The sequence below is a fragment of the Dermochelys coriacea genome, chromosome 3, assembly GCF_009764565.3.
Source record: "Dermochelys coriacea isolate rDerCor1 chromosome 3, rDerCor1.pri.v4, whole genome shotgun sequence".
Lineage (NCBI taxonomy): Eukaryota > Metazoa > Chordata > Testudines > Dermochelyidae > Dermochelys > Dermochelys coriacea.
In genome coordinates this window covers 175027904-175046457 of record NC_050070.1, presented here as the reverse complement: position 1 = coordinate 175046457, position 18554 = coordinate 175027904, and the positions used below count along the sequence as shown (strand labels likewise).

Here is an 18554-nt window from a genome sequence, read left to right as displayed (position 1 = left end):
AACATAAAGGTTATTAGAGTAGCAGCCATGTTAGTCTGTATTCGCAAAAAGAAAAGGAGTACTTGTGGCACCTTAGAGACTAACAAATTTATTAGAGCATAAGCTTTCGTGAGCTACAGCTCACTTCATCAAATGCATCCGATGAAGTGAGCTGTAGCTCACGAAAGCTTATGCTCTAATAAATTTGTTAGTCTCTAAGGTGCCACAAGTACTCCTTTTCTTTTTATAAAGGTTATTAGTAACCCCAGCTGGGTATCACGGGGCTTAATTAGAAAGACTGACCACCCACTCGAGCCACGGTGAAGCAGGGAGAGCACTATCTATATAGAGCTGGGAACTCAATACAGGGAGAAAAACCCTAGAGAGAAGAACAAGGTTGTTCCTAGCTGGGAAGAGCCTCAGGAAGTCAGGCTGAGTCACCAACAGGGACCAGAGTAGGCTCCTGTGGTGGGAGCCATGAGACAGAGCCTACAAGCAACAGGGAAATCCTCAGAGGTAAACTGCTGGAGTCCTTCACAAAGGGAAGCAGCGAGAGAATTTTGCTGGTTGAACACAATCTCTGTAGGGGCCAGGAAGTAGCAGATTTCAGTTGAACAGAGTGGCAGAAAAACTATAAGTTTGGACATTTTGTGAACTTTCAGTTGGACCTTTCAGTACCCTGGGGGAAGGGAGTGAACTCTTTTATGTGATTAGGCCAGAGGGTGGAGCCAACAAAAAGCCAGAGAGGGAGTCAAGAAAACATGCCAAGTGAGACTGGTGGCCATTGCAGAGCCAAGGAAGTGGCCCCTCAGGGCAGGTATGTGAGATGAAATCCTCTTCAATGCCATGTCTGGGCACGAGAGGCTACCTAAAGATAAGGACACATGCTTACGATGGGTTTACTGATAAATTCTTAAATTAGAGTAGTAGGGAGGACCCAACCTTCCAAGAACCTTTGATCCAGTATGTTAGTAGTAGCCATCTGACCCTCAGCTACAGCTTGCTTGAACTGCATTCATGCCACAGGGACAACAGCCACTACATGTGTTCATGGAGAAGTTTAGCCTTTGACCTGCATAGTTGTGGACCCACTAGTCGTGCTGCCACCTTAACTCTGATGCACTGTTATGGAAAAGGCCATAACTCTGTGGGGACAGAGGGATGTAGCCCTTCCCTCCCACTTCAGCCTCTTCTTGGCCTGGCCAATGTATGCATTGGAAACATGACGGTTCCAGGTAGATCCTCTTGCACGGAGAAAACGGCAAAATTTGGCCCTGTCAAATTCCAACAAAAACTGATTTACTGTGATATATCTTTGTGCGAGCTGGTGAGCCTTATGGCTTAGGGAAGCATTTAAAAATTGCAATGGTTCTATACGGGTTTCATTTTATTTGGATTTGTGTCCTACGAAAAGAGGACTAGCTAAGCTATATTGTGATGCATGACCAGAAAGGTTAAGCATCCTGCAAAATAAATTACTCCAATTCAACCCTTAAAAACATATGGGGAGATAATGTTTGTGGTTTTGTGTATTTACATATACATTGGTAGAGCTCAACAATGTAATCAAACAGTCTGTATTCTGTTAATTCAGAGATCAAAAGAACTTCTTTACATTTAAAGATTTCAGAGTAGCTCACGAAAGCTTATGCTCAAATAAATTGGTTAGTCTCCAAAGTGCCACAAGTACTCCTTTTTCTTTTTACATTTAAATGAACTGTAAACATAGGCAAAAAGAAAAGGAGTACTTGTGGCACCTTAGAGACTAACAAATTTATTAGAGCATAAGCTTTCGTGAGCTACAGCTCACTTCATCAGATGCATTTGGTGGAAAAAACAGAGGAGAGATTTATATACACACACAGAGAACATGAAACAATGGGTTTATCATACACACTGTAAGGAGAGTGATCACTTAAGATAAGCCATCACCAGCAGTAGGGGGGGGGGAAGGAGGAAAACCTTTCATGGTGACAAGCAAGGTAGGCTAATTCCAGCAGTTAACAAGAATATCAGAGGAACAGTGGGGGGTGGGGTGGGAGGGAGAAATACCATGGGGAAATAGAAAAGGAGTACTTGTGGCACCTTAGAGACAGTCTCTAAGGTGCCACAAGTACTCCTTTTCTTTTTGCGAATACAGACTAACACGGCTGCTACTCTGAAACATGGGGAAATAGTTTTACTTTGTGTAATGACTCATCCATTCCCAGTCTCTATTCAAGCCTAAGTTAATTGTATCCAGTTTGCAAATTAATTCCAATTCAGCAGTCTCTCGTTGGAGTCTGTTTTTGAAACATAGGATATCTATTGTATTCATCTCTCTTTAAAATGTACAACAAATCTTCTGCAAATGGTGGAAAAATAAGCAATGGCCTTATGTTAATTAGTGTAGCTAATTGCCGTGATGCTTGGGAAATTGACCTACTTCAAAGTTGCCCTAATTGCCGATTGTTGGCCTAAGGACTCTGACCTGTCAAAGAAGACCTGGAATTGTATAAAAGACGCTTGGGTCCTGATCCTGTCATCTCAGATCTGCTTGAGGTTTCAGGCAGGGGAAGCCTAAGCCACAAAGACTGAGATCCCAATTCTAACTGGACCGCCCTGAAATATAAACATTAGACTATAACCTATGGACTATTTCTGAAAGAACTCTTTGCAACTAAAAAAGCTCACCATCTCTGCTATGAATCTGAACCTCAAGAACTGAACTCATGTCTATGCATACTCATAACCATACTCTCCCTTTTCTTTTTTAATAAATGTTAGTTTAGTTAATAAGACTTGACTATAAGTGTGCATTTGAGTAAGATCTGGAATATTCATTAACCTGGGAGGTAATGTGTCTGATCCTTTGAGATTGGTAGAACCCTTTTTGTATGATTAAGATTTTCATTAATCCTCATCATATCTGACTTTGTTGACTAGGTGGAGGCATGAGGGTGGGTTACTTTAAGGGAACTGCATTGTTGACTTCTGAGTAACCAGTGAGGTATAATAGCTTTACTAAGTCAGCACAAAAGAGCTTCTAAGTATTGGAATATCCACCAGCTTTGGGGATTGCCTGCCCCATTCTTTGCAGGTCACCCTAACTGACCTCAGCTGTCTCCCCTGGGATTCCTGTCACACACACATTTAGTACAAAATGTAAAATTCCCATTCCAAGGGTTTTTTTTCTTACAAAAAGACACATACTGTATGATGTTAAACAGGAGTTTTGTTTTGGTCACTACTTAACAAGAAACAGAGCGGGTGTGGGGATGGGAGAAGAGTGATGGTACTGTCAAATTCCATTTGCTTTTAACTTTGTCAATTATATAAAAATGGCAACTTTAGCCATTGGCTTGCACTGTTGTTCTATATTTCTTTATTACACTTTTGACTCCTCCCTAGAACTAATTATTCCTATCTTATTGTTAAACCTACAAAAATCTACTCTGTACCCAATTTGGCAGTGGAGCTGGTAAGAACAATTTTATTTCACAAAGCATGCTGTTTTGTCAAAGACTGAACACTTTTTCAGAGAAATGTACTAGTTCCAAAACTTTCATCTGGAAGGTTTCTTTGTGGGGGAGGGAGTGACTGACTGACTTTTCAGGCCAATACCCTAACCACATAGCAGTAATGTGGAAGAGACAGGTTCAAGTCCCTGCACTGACTCATCTGAAGTGATGTGGGATGGAAAAACTGTTTTGAATCAGGCAGAGCAGCAAGTTGAACCTGCAGCTCCCACATCTCAGCCAGTACCCTAACTACCCACAGTTCCACTTCTGCAAAAATGTCTTAAAGTTCTCAATCTAATGAGAAACCTTGAAGTTGCCATTAAATGGAATTGTCATTGTCTGGTCAATTCTATTCAGCAGTATATTTTAGCTACATTGAACTACAATGACACTGTAAAGCAGACATAAATCTGAGCTAGCCAGCCAGGTTTACAATTGCTTTGCATCATTAGAGCAGCACAACATAGCTGCAGCGTACCAGTGAATTTGGCCTTCTGTAATATGTGCCTCCAATCTGGTGCAATATCCCAGAACCTTTTGGATAAAGAATTAGAGACCACCCACATTATTTGCATTCTAAGACTATATGTTTCTAGAGCCACAGACTGCTAATTTTTGATATGGTATTGATCTGCATGGTATTTCTAGTACAAGGAAAAAGTAGTGCATTTCTCATGGACTGCGTACGTGGTTCCAATTTTTCTTCTAAAGGCTATAGCAACCTGAAATTCATACCTGCTAATTACTTTTCCCACTTGCACTGTATCTTGTAAACCACTAAAAGTTAGTGTAATATGGTCAAAATTTACTTTTCTGTCTACAACTTGTTACATTACATATAAATGTAAATCTGATTGGCCTCTAATATAGGGAAATTCATTTGAATCATACATTCCCTATGCCATACATATAAAGGGAAGAGTATCTACCTTTCTGTATACAGTGCTATAAAATCCCTCCTGGCCAGAGGCAAAACCCTTTCACCTATAAAGGGTTAAGAAGCTAAGGTAACCTAGCTGGCACCTGACCCAAAATGACCAATGAGAGGACAAGATACTTTCAAATCTGGAGGGGAGGGGGAACAAAGGGTCGGTCTGTCTGTGTGATGCTTTTGCCGGGGACAGATCAGGAAGGCAGCCTCAGAACTTCTGTTAAGGTAGTAAGTAATCTAGCTAGAAATGTGTTTAGATTTCCTTTTGTTTAATGACTGGTAAAATAAGCTGTGCTAGATGAAATGTATATTAAGGTTTTGCCTAGAGGGATTCTCTGTTTTTGAATCTGATTACCCTGTAAGGTATTTACCATCCTGATTTTACAGGGGTGATTATTTTACCTTTTTCTTTAATTAAAATTCTTTTTTTAAGAACCTGATTTGATTTTTCATTGCTCTTAAGATCCAAAGGTTTGGGTCTGTATTCACCTGTACAAATTGAAGATTCTTATCAAGCCTTCTCCCCGGAAAGGGGATGTAGGGCTTGGGGGGATATTTTGGGGGAAGACGTCTCCAAGTGGGCTCTTTCCCTGTTCTTTATTTAAAATGCTTGGTGGTGGCAGCATACGGTTCAAGGACAAGGCAAAGTTTGTACCTTGGGAAAGTTTTAACCTAAGTTGGTAAGAATAAGCTTAGGGGGTCTTGCATGCAGGTCCCCACATCTGTACCCTAGAGTTCAGAATGGGGAAGGAACCTCGACACCCTACTTATAAATAAAACAGCAGGCAAACCTAGGATAAAATACTGGTTACAATGGAGGGAAGGAATTTATTTTTACTTTCTTCTGAAGGAGGAGGCTTCCTTTTAATTTTATACCCCTTTATAATTTTCTTAATTAAAAAAAAAGCCCCCACCATCTCCTATTTCTGGATCCCTGTCTGTGTATGAATTAGTAAGTCCCAAGGTTGTGCTTATACTCACTGGCAGTGGACACTTAAAATGCTGCATTGGTGCAATGAGATAAGTGAGGAAACTTTTCCACTATCTTCAGCGGGCTTTGGAGCAGACCCTAAATACTTAGAATGAAGTGTTACTTATTACAATGCTGGTACATATTTTTTCCTCTACAGCAGAATCTTTTCTAGATTGCTACTGTAAAATAAACATTTCTGGTGGGAAATTAGATATGCAAAATTCTTACATTTTCAATGGTGGTAATTTAAATTTTTTTTTAAAAAAAAAACAAAAAAACAGTTTGTCCTAGAAAGAGCAAAAGTGAGGTAGTCTGATGCAAAACTAGTCTTATCCCCTATTATCAAATAAAACTGTCTCTATAAATTATTTATTTTAATATAATAAGACCTACCTTCTCTGCTAACAGCTCTCTGATCTTGCTTGCCTGGAGATGAAATTTCATCAGCTGTGACTCCAGAGTTACACATCTTTCTTTCCAATTTTCAGCTCCTTCTGACTCTGAAAAATCTGCCATACTTATCCTGGGGAGAAAAAAAAATCAGGTTGCCTTTAATATGTCTGGGCCTATTTTTTTTGTATACATACTAACTTTGATCTTAGGGGACCCTAAAACTTTTGTACATGGCTGTTTTATGAAAGCAGGGGAAAGTATGATGGCCTAAACAGGCACTTAGAATAAAGGGATGTTTCATACTAATGTTTACTTGTATTTATTTTCTAAGTTATTATAGAACTGCAAAACATTTTCTGTTGGTAAATGGGGAAACATCAACTGTCTTAACCTTTAGCTACTGTACACTCTTCTCATGCATAGAAGAAGTTTACAGAGAACTAAGCCTCTGTTAGGAAGGAAAACTCCTTATGGGGGATAGTAGCACCAAAATAGTTAAAATGGAACCTAGCTTACTGGTTTAAAAAAACAGCTGTTAAAGTCCTCTAAAATCCAAATGTTTATTGGGAATTTCTTGGAAAGTGCTGTGCCTCATGAGAGCTGAGGCAGGCCTGGTGGTCCAAATTTGAAATCAGTTGAGCAAGGAGCTTCTGAGATACAGCTTTTTTTTTTTTTTAATTAACATTAAAGTGTTACTGGTTGGTTGGTTTGTTTTTAAACACAGACATCCTGAATAGAGAGCCCTAGTCTAAGACTGACACTGACTAAAGTGGTGCTCTAGTCCCTGCCCCTACAAATGCACCATCTCCCAACACTTCCTCCCCATGGCTATTCCATCAGGCTGACGGAGTGGGATCCAGGGCTTCCCTTCCCTCCACTGTTCACTGAATAATGGAAAGAACCAGAACTCCACTCCTTCCCCAGGCTTTCTGCAGCAGTGGGGAAGGGGCTCCACACTCACCCTTCCCTCTCATGCTGCTGTTCCTTAGAAAAACAAAGGTCAAATAGTGCAGGAGGCTGGGAGGAGGAAAAGGGGTGGGATCACTTATACAGTAAGGGGGACATAGGAGGGGCTTCAGTTCTGCCCCCAAAAAACCTGCACTATCCATAGCCACCCTTTCTGTCCTCCCTTCTAAAGTACTCCCCCTGCCCCAACCCCTTCAGTACCTGCACTGTTCCTGCATTCCCTCCCCACCTCCTCAACTAGAGGGACCCCTACTGATGCCTGCCCCTCTGTAGTACTGACAAACCCAAAAGTTCAAAAATCACGAGTGTGATGGGGGGAGGGCTTCCCACACTGGCCCTGAGAGGGTTGAATTAGGCCACACAGGCCCAATCAACCAACTAAGCAGCAAACCAGATTTAGGCTCTGAGGAGGCTGCTGTTTGGAAGCAAGCTCACCTCTTCCCTCACAGGTGAGGCTTATATAAAGCCAACAAACTAGCAACAGATAAAAATTGCAGGGCGAAGAATAGCAGTCACTCTCCTTGAGGCAGTGTGTTCCCCAGGAATTGAAATGCGGGGGAGAGGGGGTGTTCAGGGCCGATGAGGGGTGAGACCATGAGGGTGAAGGTGGGCTGTATGGCACGATAGTAAAAACTGAAAAATGTTTCATGACCATTTTATTAGATTTAATTCATGTTTTAAAATCATCACAAAAATTAAAGTTGTCTATTCAAGCCTTCTATGAAGCACTACATCTACATCCTTCTTGGTTTCTTATCATTTTGAAGAACTGTTAATGAACTTCTTGAATGCAATGCGTTCATCTTTGGTGGCTTCTCATGGGTCTGGTACTTCCATTCCTTCATTATTTCATTCACATGATTTGGCAGAAGGTGACTTCTTTCAGAACACAAAATTCTACTCAGTGATGAAAACAAACGCTCAACTGTAGCTGTTGTGACTGGGAGTAGCAAGAGATGAATTCCTACTTCTTTCATCCCAGGAAGCATAAAGATCAGGTTGAGCCACTAGTGATGATAAAAAAGAAGTTCGTCGTATGATATTCCACTCTGTGTTCAAATTCTCTATTCTGTCCTGAGCACATGGCAGTCCCATTGCTAGTAGTGCCTTACTCCACTCAACTGTCAGTGTTTTATGGGACAGAGATCTGTAAAAGCTACATAGAGGTTGAGTAGAATCTAGAAGCCGCTGTCGTAGATTTTTAAGAATCAAGTCTGTGTACTTGTCAGGTCATGCCTGACTAATCTAATCGCCTTTTATGATGAGATTACTGGTTCTGTGGATGAAGGGAAAGCAGTGGATGTATTGTTTCTTGACTTTAGCAAAGCTTTTGACACGGTCTCCCACAGCATTCTTGTCAGCAAGTTAAGGAAGTATGGGCTGGATGAATGCACTATAAGGTGGGTAGAAAGCTGGCTAGATTGTCGGGCTCAACGGGTAGTGATCAATGGCTCCATGTCTAGTTGGCAGCCGGTGTCAAGTGGAGTGCCCCAGGGGTCGGTCCTGGGGCCCGTTTTGTTCAATATCTTCATAAATGATCTGGAGGATGGTGTGGATTGCACTCTCAGCAAATTTGCGGATGATACTAAACTGGGAGGAGTGGTAGATACGCTGGAGGGGAGGGATAGGATACAGAAGGACCTAGACAAATTGGAGGATTGGGCCAAAAGAAATCTAATGAGGTTCAATAAGGATAAGTGCAGGGTCCTGCACTGAGGATGGAAGAATCCAATGCACCGCTACAGACTAGGGACCGAATGGCTCGGCAGCAGTTCTGCGGAAAAGGACCTAGGGGTGACAGTGGACGAGAAGCTGGATATGAGTCAGCAGTGTGCCCTTGTTGCCAAGAAGGCCAATGGCATTTTGGGATGTATAAGTAGGGGCATAGCGAGCAGATCGAGGGACGTGATCGTTCCCCTCTATTCGACACTGGTGAGGCCTCATCTGGAGTACTGTGTCCAGTTTTGGGCCCCACACTACAGGAAGGATGTGGATAAATTGGAAAGAGTACAACGAAGGGCAACGAAAATGATTAGGGGTCTAGAGCACATGACTTATGAGGAGAGGCTGAGGGAGCTGGGATTGTTTAGTCTGCAGAAGAGAAGAATGAGGGGGGATTTGATAGCTGCTTTCAACTACCTGAAAGGGGGTTTCAAAGAGGATGGCTCTAGACTGTTCTCAATGGTAGCAGATGACAGAACGAGGAGTAATGGTCTCAAGTTGCAATGGGGGAGGTTTAGATTGGATATTAGGAAAAACTTTTTCACTAAGAGGGTGGTGAAACACTGGAATGCGTTACCTAGGGAGGTGGTAGAATCTCCTTCCTTAGAGGTTTTTAAGGTCAGGCTTGACAAAGCCCTGGCTGGGATGATTTAACTGGGACTTGGTCCTGCTTTGAGCAGGGGGTTGGACTAGATGACCTTCTGGGGTCCCTTCCAACCCTGATATTCTATGATTCTATGATTCTATGACTCTATACTTTTTCAGTTGTCTTAACACTTGTCCTCTTCACTTAAGGATTCAATAGAAATGCCTTCATTAGTCAACTTCTGGACTGAAGTCCTTGCTTCTTCCAGTACTTTTTCAAGGGATGGATCAATCAGTGATCTAAATGTAGCTCCTATTGCTGGATAAAGATCTACTACTGTTGTAGCAGATGCCTGAATGCCATTGTTTAATGACCCAAGTGTTTCAACGGTAGACTTACAAGTGAAAATGGTAGTAGTCTTCTCTGAACGTAGTAGCAAAAGTACTCCATCAGCCTCACTACTTAGATCCATCTTGGTAGATACTTTCCAAAGCCAGTAATAACGGCTGGAGTAATTTTAAGACGACAGCAAAGGATCACTCTTGAGAAAGCCAGAGGGTTTTCCCAGGTTGGACTAATTTGAACTTCAGACCCAGTGTATCTTCTATATTTTTCCAAGATATTCAGTCTTTTTGGACTGTTGCTGAAAAACTAATATAATGAAGACATTAAATTTATAGCTTTTTAAATGTCTTTTGAAGAATCTGCAGCTCGTAATAGTGCTAGTTTGGAGTAGATGGCCTCTGCAGTGGAGAGATTAGGGTTACACTTTTCTCTGAGCAAAGCTTGTACTCCAACATGTCTTCCAGAGAAGTTTGCAGCTCCATCAAATGCACAAGCAGCCATCTGTTTGGGGTCCAATTGACAAGCATTTAACTCTTCTAAGATGTGGGTTGTCACAGATGCAGCTGATATGTCTTCTAGAACGTGAACATCTAGAAACGCATCTTCTGGCCTACCACTGACATCAAGATAACTTACACAATGACAATATTTGATGCCCATTTGCATCAATGCATTCATCAGCCATGTATGCAAATTTTTTGAATGCGGTGAGAGAGTTCTTCACTTTTTCAACTGTTGAATCTTTCACTGTTGCACCACATGCTTCTAGCCAGTCAGCTGAGCTTCTTGCAGAAAGATAGTGAGCATTTGCTGGTCTTGTTCGGAACCAGTGTTCAACCTAAGGATGAACAAGTGACAATGCACTTAACATTGGCCTCCAGTTTGTAGTGTGTGGTATCTCTTGCTTAAATAGAAAGTATGATGCCACAGCTATGTTTGTTCGCATGAACTGTATTGTGTCTCCAGCATTCTTGACTGCCTCCTTAATACTCACTGGTGTTGTCCTTGGTCAGTGGAGACTCAGAGGTGCTTTCACATGAGTTCACCTCCCAGGTGGGGGGCAAGAAGGCACCTTGCTCATTCCTCTAGCTGCTCACTGTTCGCTCTGGCCCCTGTTTGTTGTGCCACCATTCGTTCCATTGCTCTGTGCCAATGGCCCTGCGCTGTCACCTTCTGCTGCCACGGTGACCTCTGCGAGTTGATCTCTTGAGATTCCACCCAGCTCTCAGTGATTTCAGATTAGCTCTCAGTGGGGGAACCTCACTCTAGTGTAGACTGGGCCATCTCTAAACACTGTCCCACAGCAGGTCTAAGCACTTAGACCTGATTATCAGTGATTTCAGCTGTAGTGGTCACTTAACAAAACAAAAGACTTCTATGGAGCCTAATCTGCTCCCTCTTTAAACAGTGGAGAGGGGCAGGTCAAATAGTACTTGTGACTCAGGCAGACCATCAAGCAAAACACCGGTCCCCACCCTCTCTCTTGATGCCCTCAATCAACACAGGCTAAGTACAGTTCTACTACCCTTTACTCCTACAATAAGAAAAACAATATTTCATTACCCCCCCCCACCCCCTGCATTCAAGTGATTTGTAACCCAACCCCAGCCAAAATCTATCACTTGGGCAACACAGCTCTGTTTTCTGGATACCTAGGTAGATTAGGTGTGAATGTAAATACAATCTGGTCCTGAAGCCTTTTCCCCCCCCCCCCAACCCGCAGCTCATCACTAGGTGTCAGGGAGAGTTCATTTAGACTTTGATTACAAATCATAATTTGAAATTATTAGGTTGGCCAACATCACCAAAATGAATGCACTGACATCATAAACAGCTGCATAAGGAAGCTAGTCTATGTTTATACTTTTTCAGATACATGTATTTTATCATACACTTTATATGCTTTTAAAGTGATGTATTAATGTTTCAATTTCAATTCAAATTTCCAAACAATCACTAAATTGGGAACACTGCATGTAACTAGTTGACAAAACAGGGGGCAGTTGTTGGGGAAATGCAGATGGGGTGTAGGGAACTCCCTGCCTTGAGGTAAGGAAGGATAGAAATTCCTGAGATCTAGTACACAGATGCTGAAGTTGGGGCTGGAGCGCTCATGGGGGAGAAAAAAAAACATAGTGGGTGCTGAGCACCCACTGGTGAGTCCCTCTTCCCCTTGTTTCCCACCACCAGCAGACTAGGTAGATCTGCTCCTCCCCCTCCGCAGCAGGTGGGAGGCACTGGGAGATCAGCTGTTCAGTGGTGTGCAGGAGGTGCTGGGGAGTGAGGAGAGGGTAAGGCTGGGTGATGCATTGTGCGGGCAGGGGACAAGTGCCCCAGATGCTGGGGAGTAGAAGTGGTGGGGCCAGAAAGAGAAGGGGCAGAACCAGCCTCTTCTGGCTGCTGAGATGCTGCTGTGCAGCATGGCAGACTGGCAGCTGCCTGAGACAGCCTGGCTGGGGAGGTGGCTTTCGCTTCCTGTTTGGGCGCTCGGGATCGGGGGTAAGTGAGCCAGAGTCCCCTGGCATGTTTCCGGCTTGCTCTGCTGCAGTCCCCAGCAGCCGAGCCAGGCGGGGAGTGGAAGCCACCTTCCCAGCCAGGCTCTTTCAGGTAGCTGCAGAGCAGTGACCTGGGCCCCCTCCTGCCAGGGAGAGTGGCAGAATGTGCAGGGGTTGAGGGGTCAGGCCCAGAGGGATGACAGAGTGCCCCCCCCACAAGTAACATGGGGTGGGGAGAGCATGGTGGCCCCAGGTTGGGTGTGGGGGGGAGAGTACATACATGACCGCCTCTTTAGATCGTGCCCCTCACTCCCCCAGTATAGGGAGGCACCAATTGTCCCTTGGGGAAGAGGTGGGGAGGAGCAGGGACGGGAAGAAGCAGAGTGGGGGTGGGGCCTTTGGGGAAGGGGTGGAATGGGGGCAGGGCATGGAGTGGCACTCCCCCTGGCAAATCACACAGTTGGTGTGCTAGTACACCCTAGGAGAGAGAAGAATTTGAGTAGGAAGAGTGAAAGCAAGATAGGAAGTAGTCCAGGGCTGACAGCAGTAATGTGAGGGAAACGGCAGACCTTGGCTGCTTGGTAAAGGGCCCTGGACTGGAACTTGGAGTAGAGGGTGGGCTTGGGTTCCCCTATCAACCACTGCCAAGTGATGTTGTGACTCAGGCAGTCTGCTGGTTCACTGCCCCTCACTGCAGGAGTGACACGATCAGAGCAGCAGACGTGAGGATTGCTGAATGATATTTGTCCAGAGATGTCCTCACCACACACACAAAGGGGAAACCATGGTGTGACCTGGCAGGAGGGCTGAGTTGTGAAGTAGCTGCACTGCGATTACTTGAGAGGAGGAGAGCGGAAAATGGTGGAAGAGAGGGAAGGAGTGAGTGAGTGAGTGAGTGGGATGATGGGCCATGTGACTGTTGGAAAGGGATGCTAAACTTATTTTCCTGAAGGGGGTGCTGCTCAGTGGTGAGTAGAGCACCTCCGTCACAATGAGCCACACACATCCCAAAAAAAAATTTTTTTTTTTTTAAGATTAAATGTTTCTGAGCTGTCTTCTGACTTTTGAATTCCCCCAATGTGTCTGACGATTAGTATTGCCAGTCTAGATTAAGAAGTAATTTTTGGCCACTGCACCCCTATATCAATTAATTTTGTGTCCCAGCCCCCACACTGACTCTGTACCCTCAACCCCAAATCAGTTAATTTTATGCCCTCCCAGCTCTCACATCCAACCCAGTCCACCCCCCTACTCATACAACTCTGCATTCCCATTGCCTGCATTCTCACATCAGCTCTGTGCTCCCAGAGGACCTTTCCTCCTCATGGAGGTGTAGCGATTCTTCACCCATTCCCATGCCTAGTGGGAGGGCAGGTCTAAGAAGGTTCTCCTTTCTCCTGTCATAGGTCTGGGATTGCAGCATTAGAAAGTAAGAGGGACGAGCAGAGAAGAACGTAACCTGTTTTTCACAAGAGAGGTGGCGGAGAAGGAGCCCTAAGATATGGGGTTCTTTCTGCTACCTCCTTTCCCCATCTCCCTTGTGAAAATGTATTGCCTTCTCCATGTCTTTCTTTCCCTGTCCAAAACCTGCCCTTGAGGAGAAGGGGGGAGAGGGAGAGCGTTCTGCCTGCCTCCTGAAGCAGCTGTCATTACCTGTTCTCCAGGAGGCAGAAATGTAGGCAAGGCAGCCAATTTAAGGGGATTTTCCCCTGTATAATCTGAAAATTGCATGAATGCTGGAGCGTCTCCTATCACTGTGAGACTGACTCCAGAAGAGGTCAAAATTGCATCATTTCCAATAAATTTGTGAGACTTGGCAACACTGAAAGAGGGAGGACTCATCTGTGTTGGAGAGGCAGAGAGATGGGGGACAAGGAGATGATGCAGGGGGATTGAAGGGACTAACGTGCATATGTCAGTGCCTTCTGTGACTGCAGTCATCCATGCAAATGAGTCAGAAGCAGTGGAGTGGGAGAGCTGAGCTGTGGGACATTGGGGGTGAGTGAAATTAACTGTCCAAAACCTTAATTAATGCAGAGTCAAGGTTGCCTAGTCCTGAGACGTGTCCTTCCAGCATGTGGAGTGTGGCTAAACTTCTGGTTTTCAGAAGTTTAAATTTGTGTTACCTTAACTTGTCTTTGCTTGGCTTTCAGAGGATAAAGTTTAGTCACTGTTCAGATGCTGGAAGAACAACATATGGCACCCCTGGCAACCATAACTCTGTGGTAACTAAGTTTTGGGGCAGTTAATTCAAGTAGATGTTGAAATTAAGTGTTCTGTGTGTTAATTATGGATCGTTTTTGAACTAGTTCACATTGGCAACTTTGGCTAATACTCGCATAACTTCATGCTTTTTCCTATTTCATAAAATCTGTACTGCCACTGCCCTCTACTTTCAATCCCTATTTAAGATTCATCTCTGCTGTGATGCCTACAAAACCATTTGCTGATCGTGGCTAGGCAGGTAACAAACTGATAGTCCCTCTTCCTTTTCCCACTATCTTGCTCTTACTCACTCCTTCGCACTTACTAACTTCCGTATTTCTTCCCTGACCTGTATCTTACTTAAAAAATTAGAAGAAAGGAAGAAAAAAAAAAGCCAATAACCAGATGTGATTGTCAAAGACTGTGTCAATTCTTTACCATATTCATTTGCTTTCATGTTACATCCCCATTCCCAATCCTTAAGTGTCTCTTTTAGGCCCCTAAACAAGAAAGCGGTTAGGCGTGCACTAAAGTCCATCCTGCCCAGAAGAACACTTACACATGTACCTAATTCCCCACTGAAGTCAATGGGACTTTAAGCATGTGCTTAACTTTAATATGAATGCTTTACTGAATCAGAGCCTTAGACTTCAATCCTATAAACATTTATGCATGTTCTTAACTTTAAGCACACAAACAGTTCTATCGACTTCAATCTGACTACCAACATGAGTAGAGGTAAGCGTATACATAAGTATTTGCAGAACTAGGGTCTTGACGGTAAACCTTCCAGGCTTCTAATTTCTTCATTCTTCACCCTACCTGATGAATCTTTAGAAGGGACTGTCTCTAACCCCCATTATCCTTTCTGATGCTGGGGAGCATAGCTTCAGGAGGCATGCTACTAGGGACTCAACCTCATGCTTTATTAGCTCTTCACAAGAGTCTCTGCAGAGCTGCAAAAGGCACAATGTTCATTCTTTCCCAGCCTGCCCATAACTGTCATTAGCTCCCCAAGTTTCCACTCTCACCCCTTATGCAGAAGCAAGAAGATGGTGCCACAGAGACAACTAATCTGCAAACTTTGTGTGGGAAGAAGCAGATCCAAACAAGGAGAGTTCCATCCGTGCACAAATCTGGGGGGACAATATGGGGATTGAAGACTTTCTTAGGGCTATTTGTCCAGTGAGGAATTTTTATAGCGGTGGGGTTTGTTTGTTGTTTTTCCCCCCTTGTGACCAAGTATGGCCACAAGTATGGAGTCAGCTCAGACAATGTTGGTTAACAGTGTTGTGGTTACTGGGAAGATGAAAATGTATATAGTTATGGTTGTCATGCAGTTTTTGCTTTTTTGTAAGGGTACCACTGCAAGGTAGAGTTAAGGCTATTTTGGATGTTGCACAAACACATTTCAGTACACGGGTATATGTTAATGAACAGTGTGTAAGCTAAGTGGAACTTCTCAGTGTACAAGCTACTATCCAGCTTGTAATATCCAGCTACTGTCTAAATATCACTGATGTAAAGAGTGAAAATAAATTATTTCCTATTATCCAAAAGGCATAAAGGGTTCTGGAAATATTTATTGGCACAAAGTAAACTTACAATTGTGGAGTGAATGATCTTACTTTGAATCAATGACTTCCTGTTTCTTGTTTGAGTCCTCAAGGGAGGGGGAAAAAATGAGTTCATCTTTTGGCTTTAACCAAGTGTTCTGATTCAGCACTATAACCTACATAAGTTTCCTGTTCTTTCCCTCCGCACTGTCTCCTACTTTTTTTTTTAATCTAAGATTTTTTGTAAACTAACAAACCCCCATTAAAAGTGTAAATTATAATTATAGCATCAGACATTACTTGAGATGAATTTGACAAGTCTGGGATGATTTAAACCCTTTTTTAAAGAAGTTTTTGGTAAGTTTTTTTTTTTCTCCACACATTTCAAGAAAGAATGGAGATTGTTTAAATAATGAAAGGAAAACTGTTTTGATTTTTATATCACCAATGTTATGATGGTTTTTCATTGTCTTTTTAATACAACACTGTTTTAGTTTAACAATTAGTATAAGCCTCAGGGTGGGTGGTTGGAGAAAGTTGGTTGGATAGGTCTTTGTGTTTTACCAGGATTGTGCAGTTTTCAAAACAGTTCGTAGAGGATTTTCTCCCAGCTCCAAAAGATATAATCACTTTGAGATATTAATGTTTGGTGATATGTGGACCATAGAGGCCTAATCTCTGGGACCCCAAATTTGCAGGATTTTCAGTGCTGTAGCTGTAAACGTGATGTTGCATAGAGAGGATGAATGGAGAGATGGCCCCTGTCTGGGAGTTCTCCAAGAAAGACATTTTTGAGCTTGTCACTGACCACTGTTCTGAGCTATGAAGGAACACTGTTAACTTTGGTGGTGGTTTTTTTTTATTGACTCCTTTTATATAATTCCAAGTTACGATAGAGAGATGTCCTGAATTTTAAAAAAATCCCTTCAAAAATTGATTTATAAAGGGGTTTTTCTGTTCCCTTGTAGATTTTTTTTTATATGAGTAGTTTCACTAGAGAAGAAATCAACTATGCCCCAATCCTGCACTAAGCACTACATATGTGAATGCCTAAAAAGCTCCACTGGTTGCAATGGAGAAGTGTGAGAGTGCAGAGGTCTGCTCACACAGAGCTCACTGCAGGATCAGGACCTAATTGATTCTACAGCCATAACCCATGGTACACAAAGCACTGTCAAATAAGTTTTCAGAGTTTTTTCCACCAAATGCATCCGATGAAGTGAGCTGTAGCTCACGAAAGCTTATGCTCTAATACATTTGTTAGTCTCTAAGGTGCCACAAGTACTCCTTTTCTTTTTGTCAAATAAGTAAATGCTTAAAACAAGACTGTTTTCACTAACTTACACTTTAAACTGGTATAAGGTAAAACTCCTTATTACAGTAGGATCAAGCTTCGCACTCACTAATGGGATTTACATGACATAGCTACATTTCTTTAGTGTTAAGTGGGGGGGGGGTCTCCTTGGGAGAGGACATATGGCACAGAGAAGCTTTAGGGACAGACAGGTGTGCAGGAAGCTACTGTATCACCATGCAGGTCTCTGTGGTGTCACTTTCCCACTTCAGGCAGGTCTTGTATAGACACACAACGCTGCTCCGGTGCATCAGAATGTTAGCCCAGTGGATGACCTCATCTCACAAGGCAATGACATCATGACGCAAAGCGAAAGACCTTGGCCACGTTATGATGTCACTATGACATCACAATTTAATGTCAGAGGATGGCCCCTGTGCCACTGCCTGAGGCCGGACGGGGCCCCACGCGGGGGCCACCCCGCTCCCCCGCACAGGCCGCTCCGGGAGCTGAGGGCACAGGCTGCGGGAGCTCTGCCGCCGAGCAGCCAGGCTGATGGGGTAGCGGTCCCGCCCGCAGGAGGAGGCAGCCCGGGGGTCCCGGCCCCTGAGGGAGGAAGGGGGAAGGAAGTCTCGGCAAACCTGGCAGGGCTCCGGCTGGCTGCTGGGCAGGAGGCCGGTCCCGTCTCTTGTCTCGCAGCCCCGGGCTCCGTTAGCGTCGAAGCCGCCGCGGCTCGAACCGCTTCCCCCGCGCCCGTCCCACCATCCCGGCGGCGGGCAGCGAGGGGCCTGAGCGGCAGCCGCGCCGGCCACTGAGGAGCCAGAGGCTGCCCGGCCACAGGCCGGCGGGCGGGGCCACCCGACCCCTCCTGTGGCTGGGAGGAGAGGAGACGGCTTCGGGGCACGGCTGGGGGGGGGAAGGTCCCAGTTCCTGCGGCTCCCTCCCACCCAGAGCGAGGGGCTACGAGGGCGTGAGACGGCTCCGTTTGGCCAAAGCCGCCAGGGGGCCCCGTTTCGGGGCCCACGAGGAGCGCCCGGTTAGGGCGGAAAACATCCCTCCCTGTGTCTGTGCCCGTGCGAAAGTGGGGATCCCTGTGTCTGTGCCGGCGGGGGCACGGGTCTCCCTGTGTCTGTGCCCGTCGGGGCTAGGCCCAAAGGGGTACGGGACTCCCTGTGTCTGTGCCCGTGGGGGCAAGGGTCTCCCTGTGTCTGTGCCCGTGGGGGCACGGGGATCTCTGTGTCTGTGCCCGTCGGGGCTAGGCCCAAAGGGGTACGGGACTCCCTGTGTCTGTACCCCTGCGGGCACTGGACCCCCTGTGTCTGTGCAGGCACGGGACTCCCTGTGTCTGTGCCCGTGGGGGCAAGGGTCTCCCTGTGTCTGTGCCCGTGGGGGCACGGGGATCTCTGTGTCTGTGCCCGTGGGGGCATGGGGCTCCCTGTTTCAGTGCCTGTGGGAGCACGGGGATCTCTGTGTCTGTGCCCGTGAGGGCACAGGACTCTCTGTGTCTTTGCCCGTGGAAGTACGGGACTCCCTTTTTCAGTGCGCGTGGTGGCAAGGGTCTCCCTGTGTCTGTGCCCGTGGGGGCACGGGACTCCCTGTTTCAGTGCCT

At 44.9% G+C, this 18554-nt stretch overlaps 1 protein-coding gene and 1 long non-coding RNA gene across 6 annotated transcripts in view; one reads left to right on the top strand and one right to left on the bottom strand.

The window, feature by feature from the left end:
- Positions 1-17949, bottom strand: part of PLEKHH2 (pleckstrin homology, MyTH4 and FERM domain containing H2) — a 112431-nt gene extending 94482 nt beyond the window's left edge. For 2 of the 5 annotated variants that reach the window (XM_038394638.2, XM_038394639.2), the window contains exons 1-2: positions 17587-17916; positions 5777-5906 (exon numbers count right to left, since the gene is read on the bottom strand). In XM_038394638.2, coding sequence (XP_038250566.1) covers positions 5777-5899 — 123 coding nt within the window. In that variant the 5' untranslated portion in view covers positions 5900-5906; positions 17587-17916. Of the gene's footprint in view, positions 1-5776; positions 5911-14016; positions 14105-17586 lie in introns of those variants that run through there. The other 3 variants (XM_038394642.2, XM_043511876.1, XM_043511877.1) reach the window with 3 other exon arrangements.
- On the top strand, positions 13734-15714 carry LOC122459534. Its single transcript, XR_006280294.1, has 2 exons — positions 13734-13888; positions 14044-15714. It is a non-coding gene; the product is annotated as an uncharacterized LOC122459534 (long non-coding RNA).
- Positions 17950-18554: the final 605 nt, after the last annotated feature.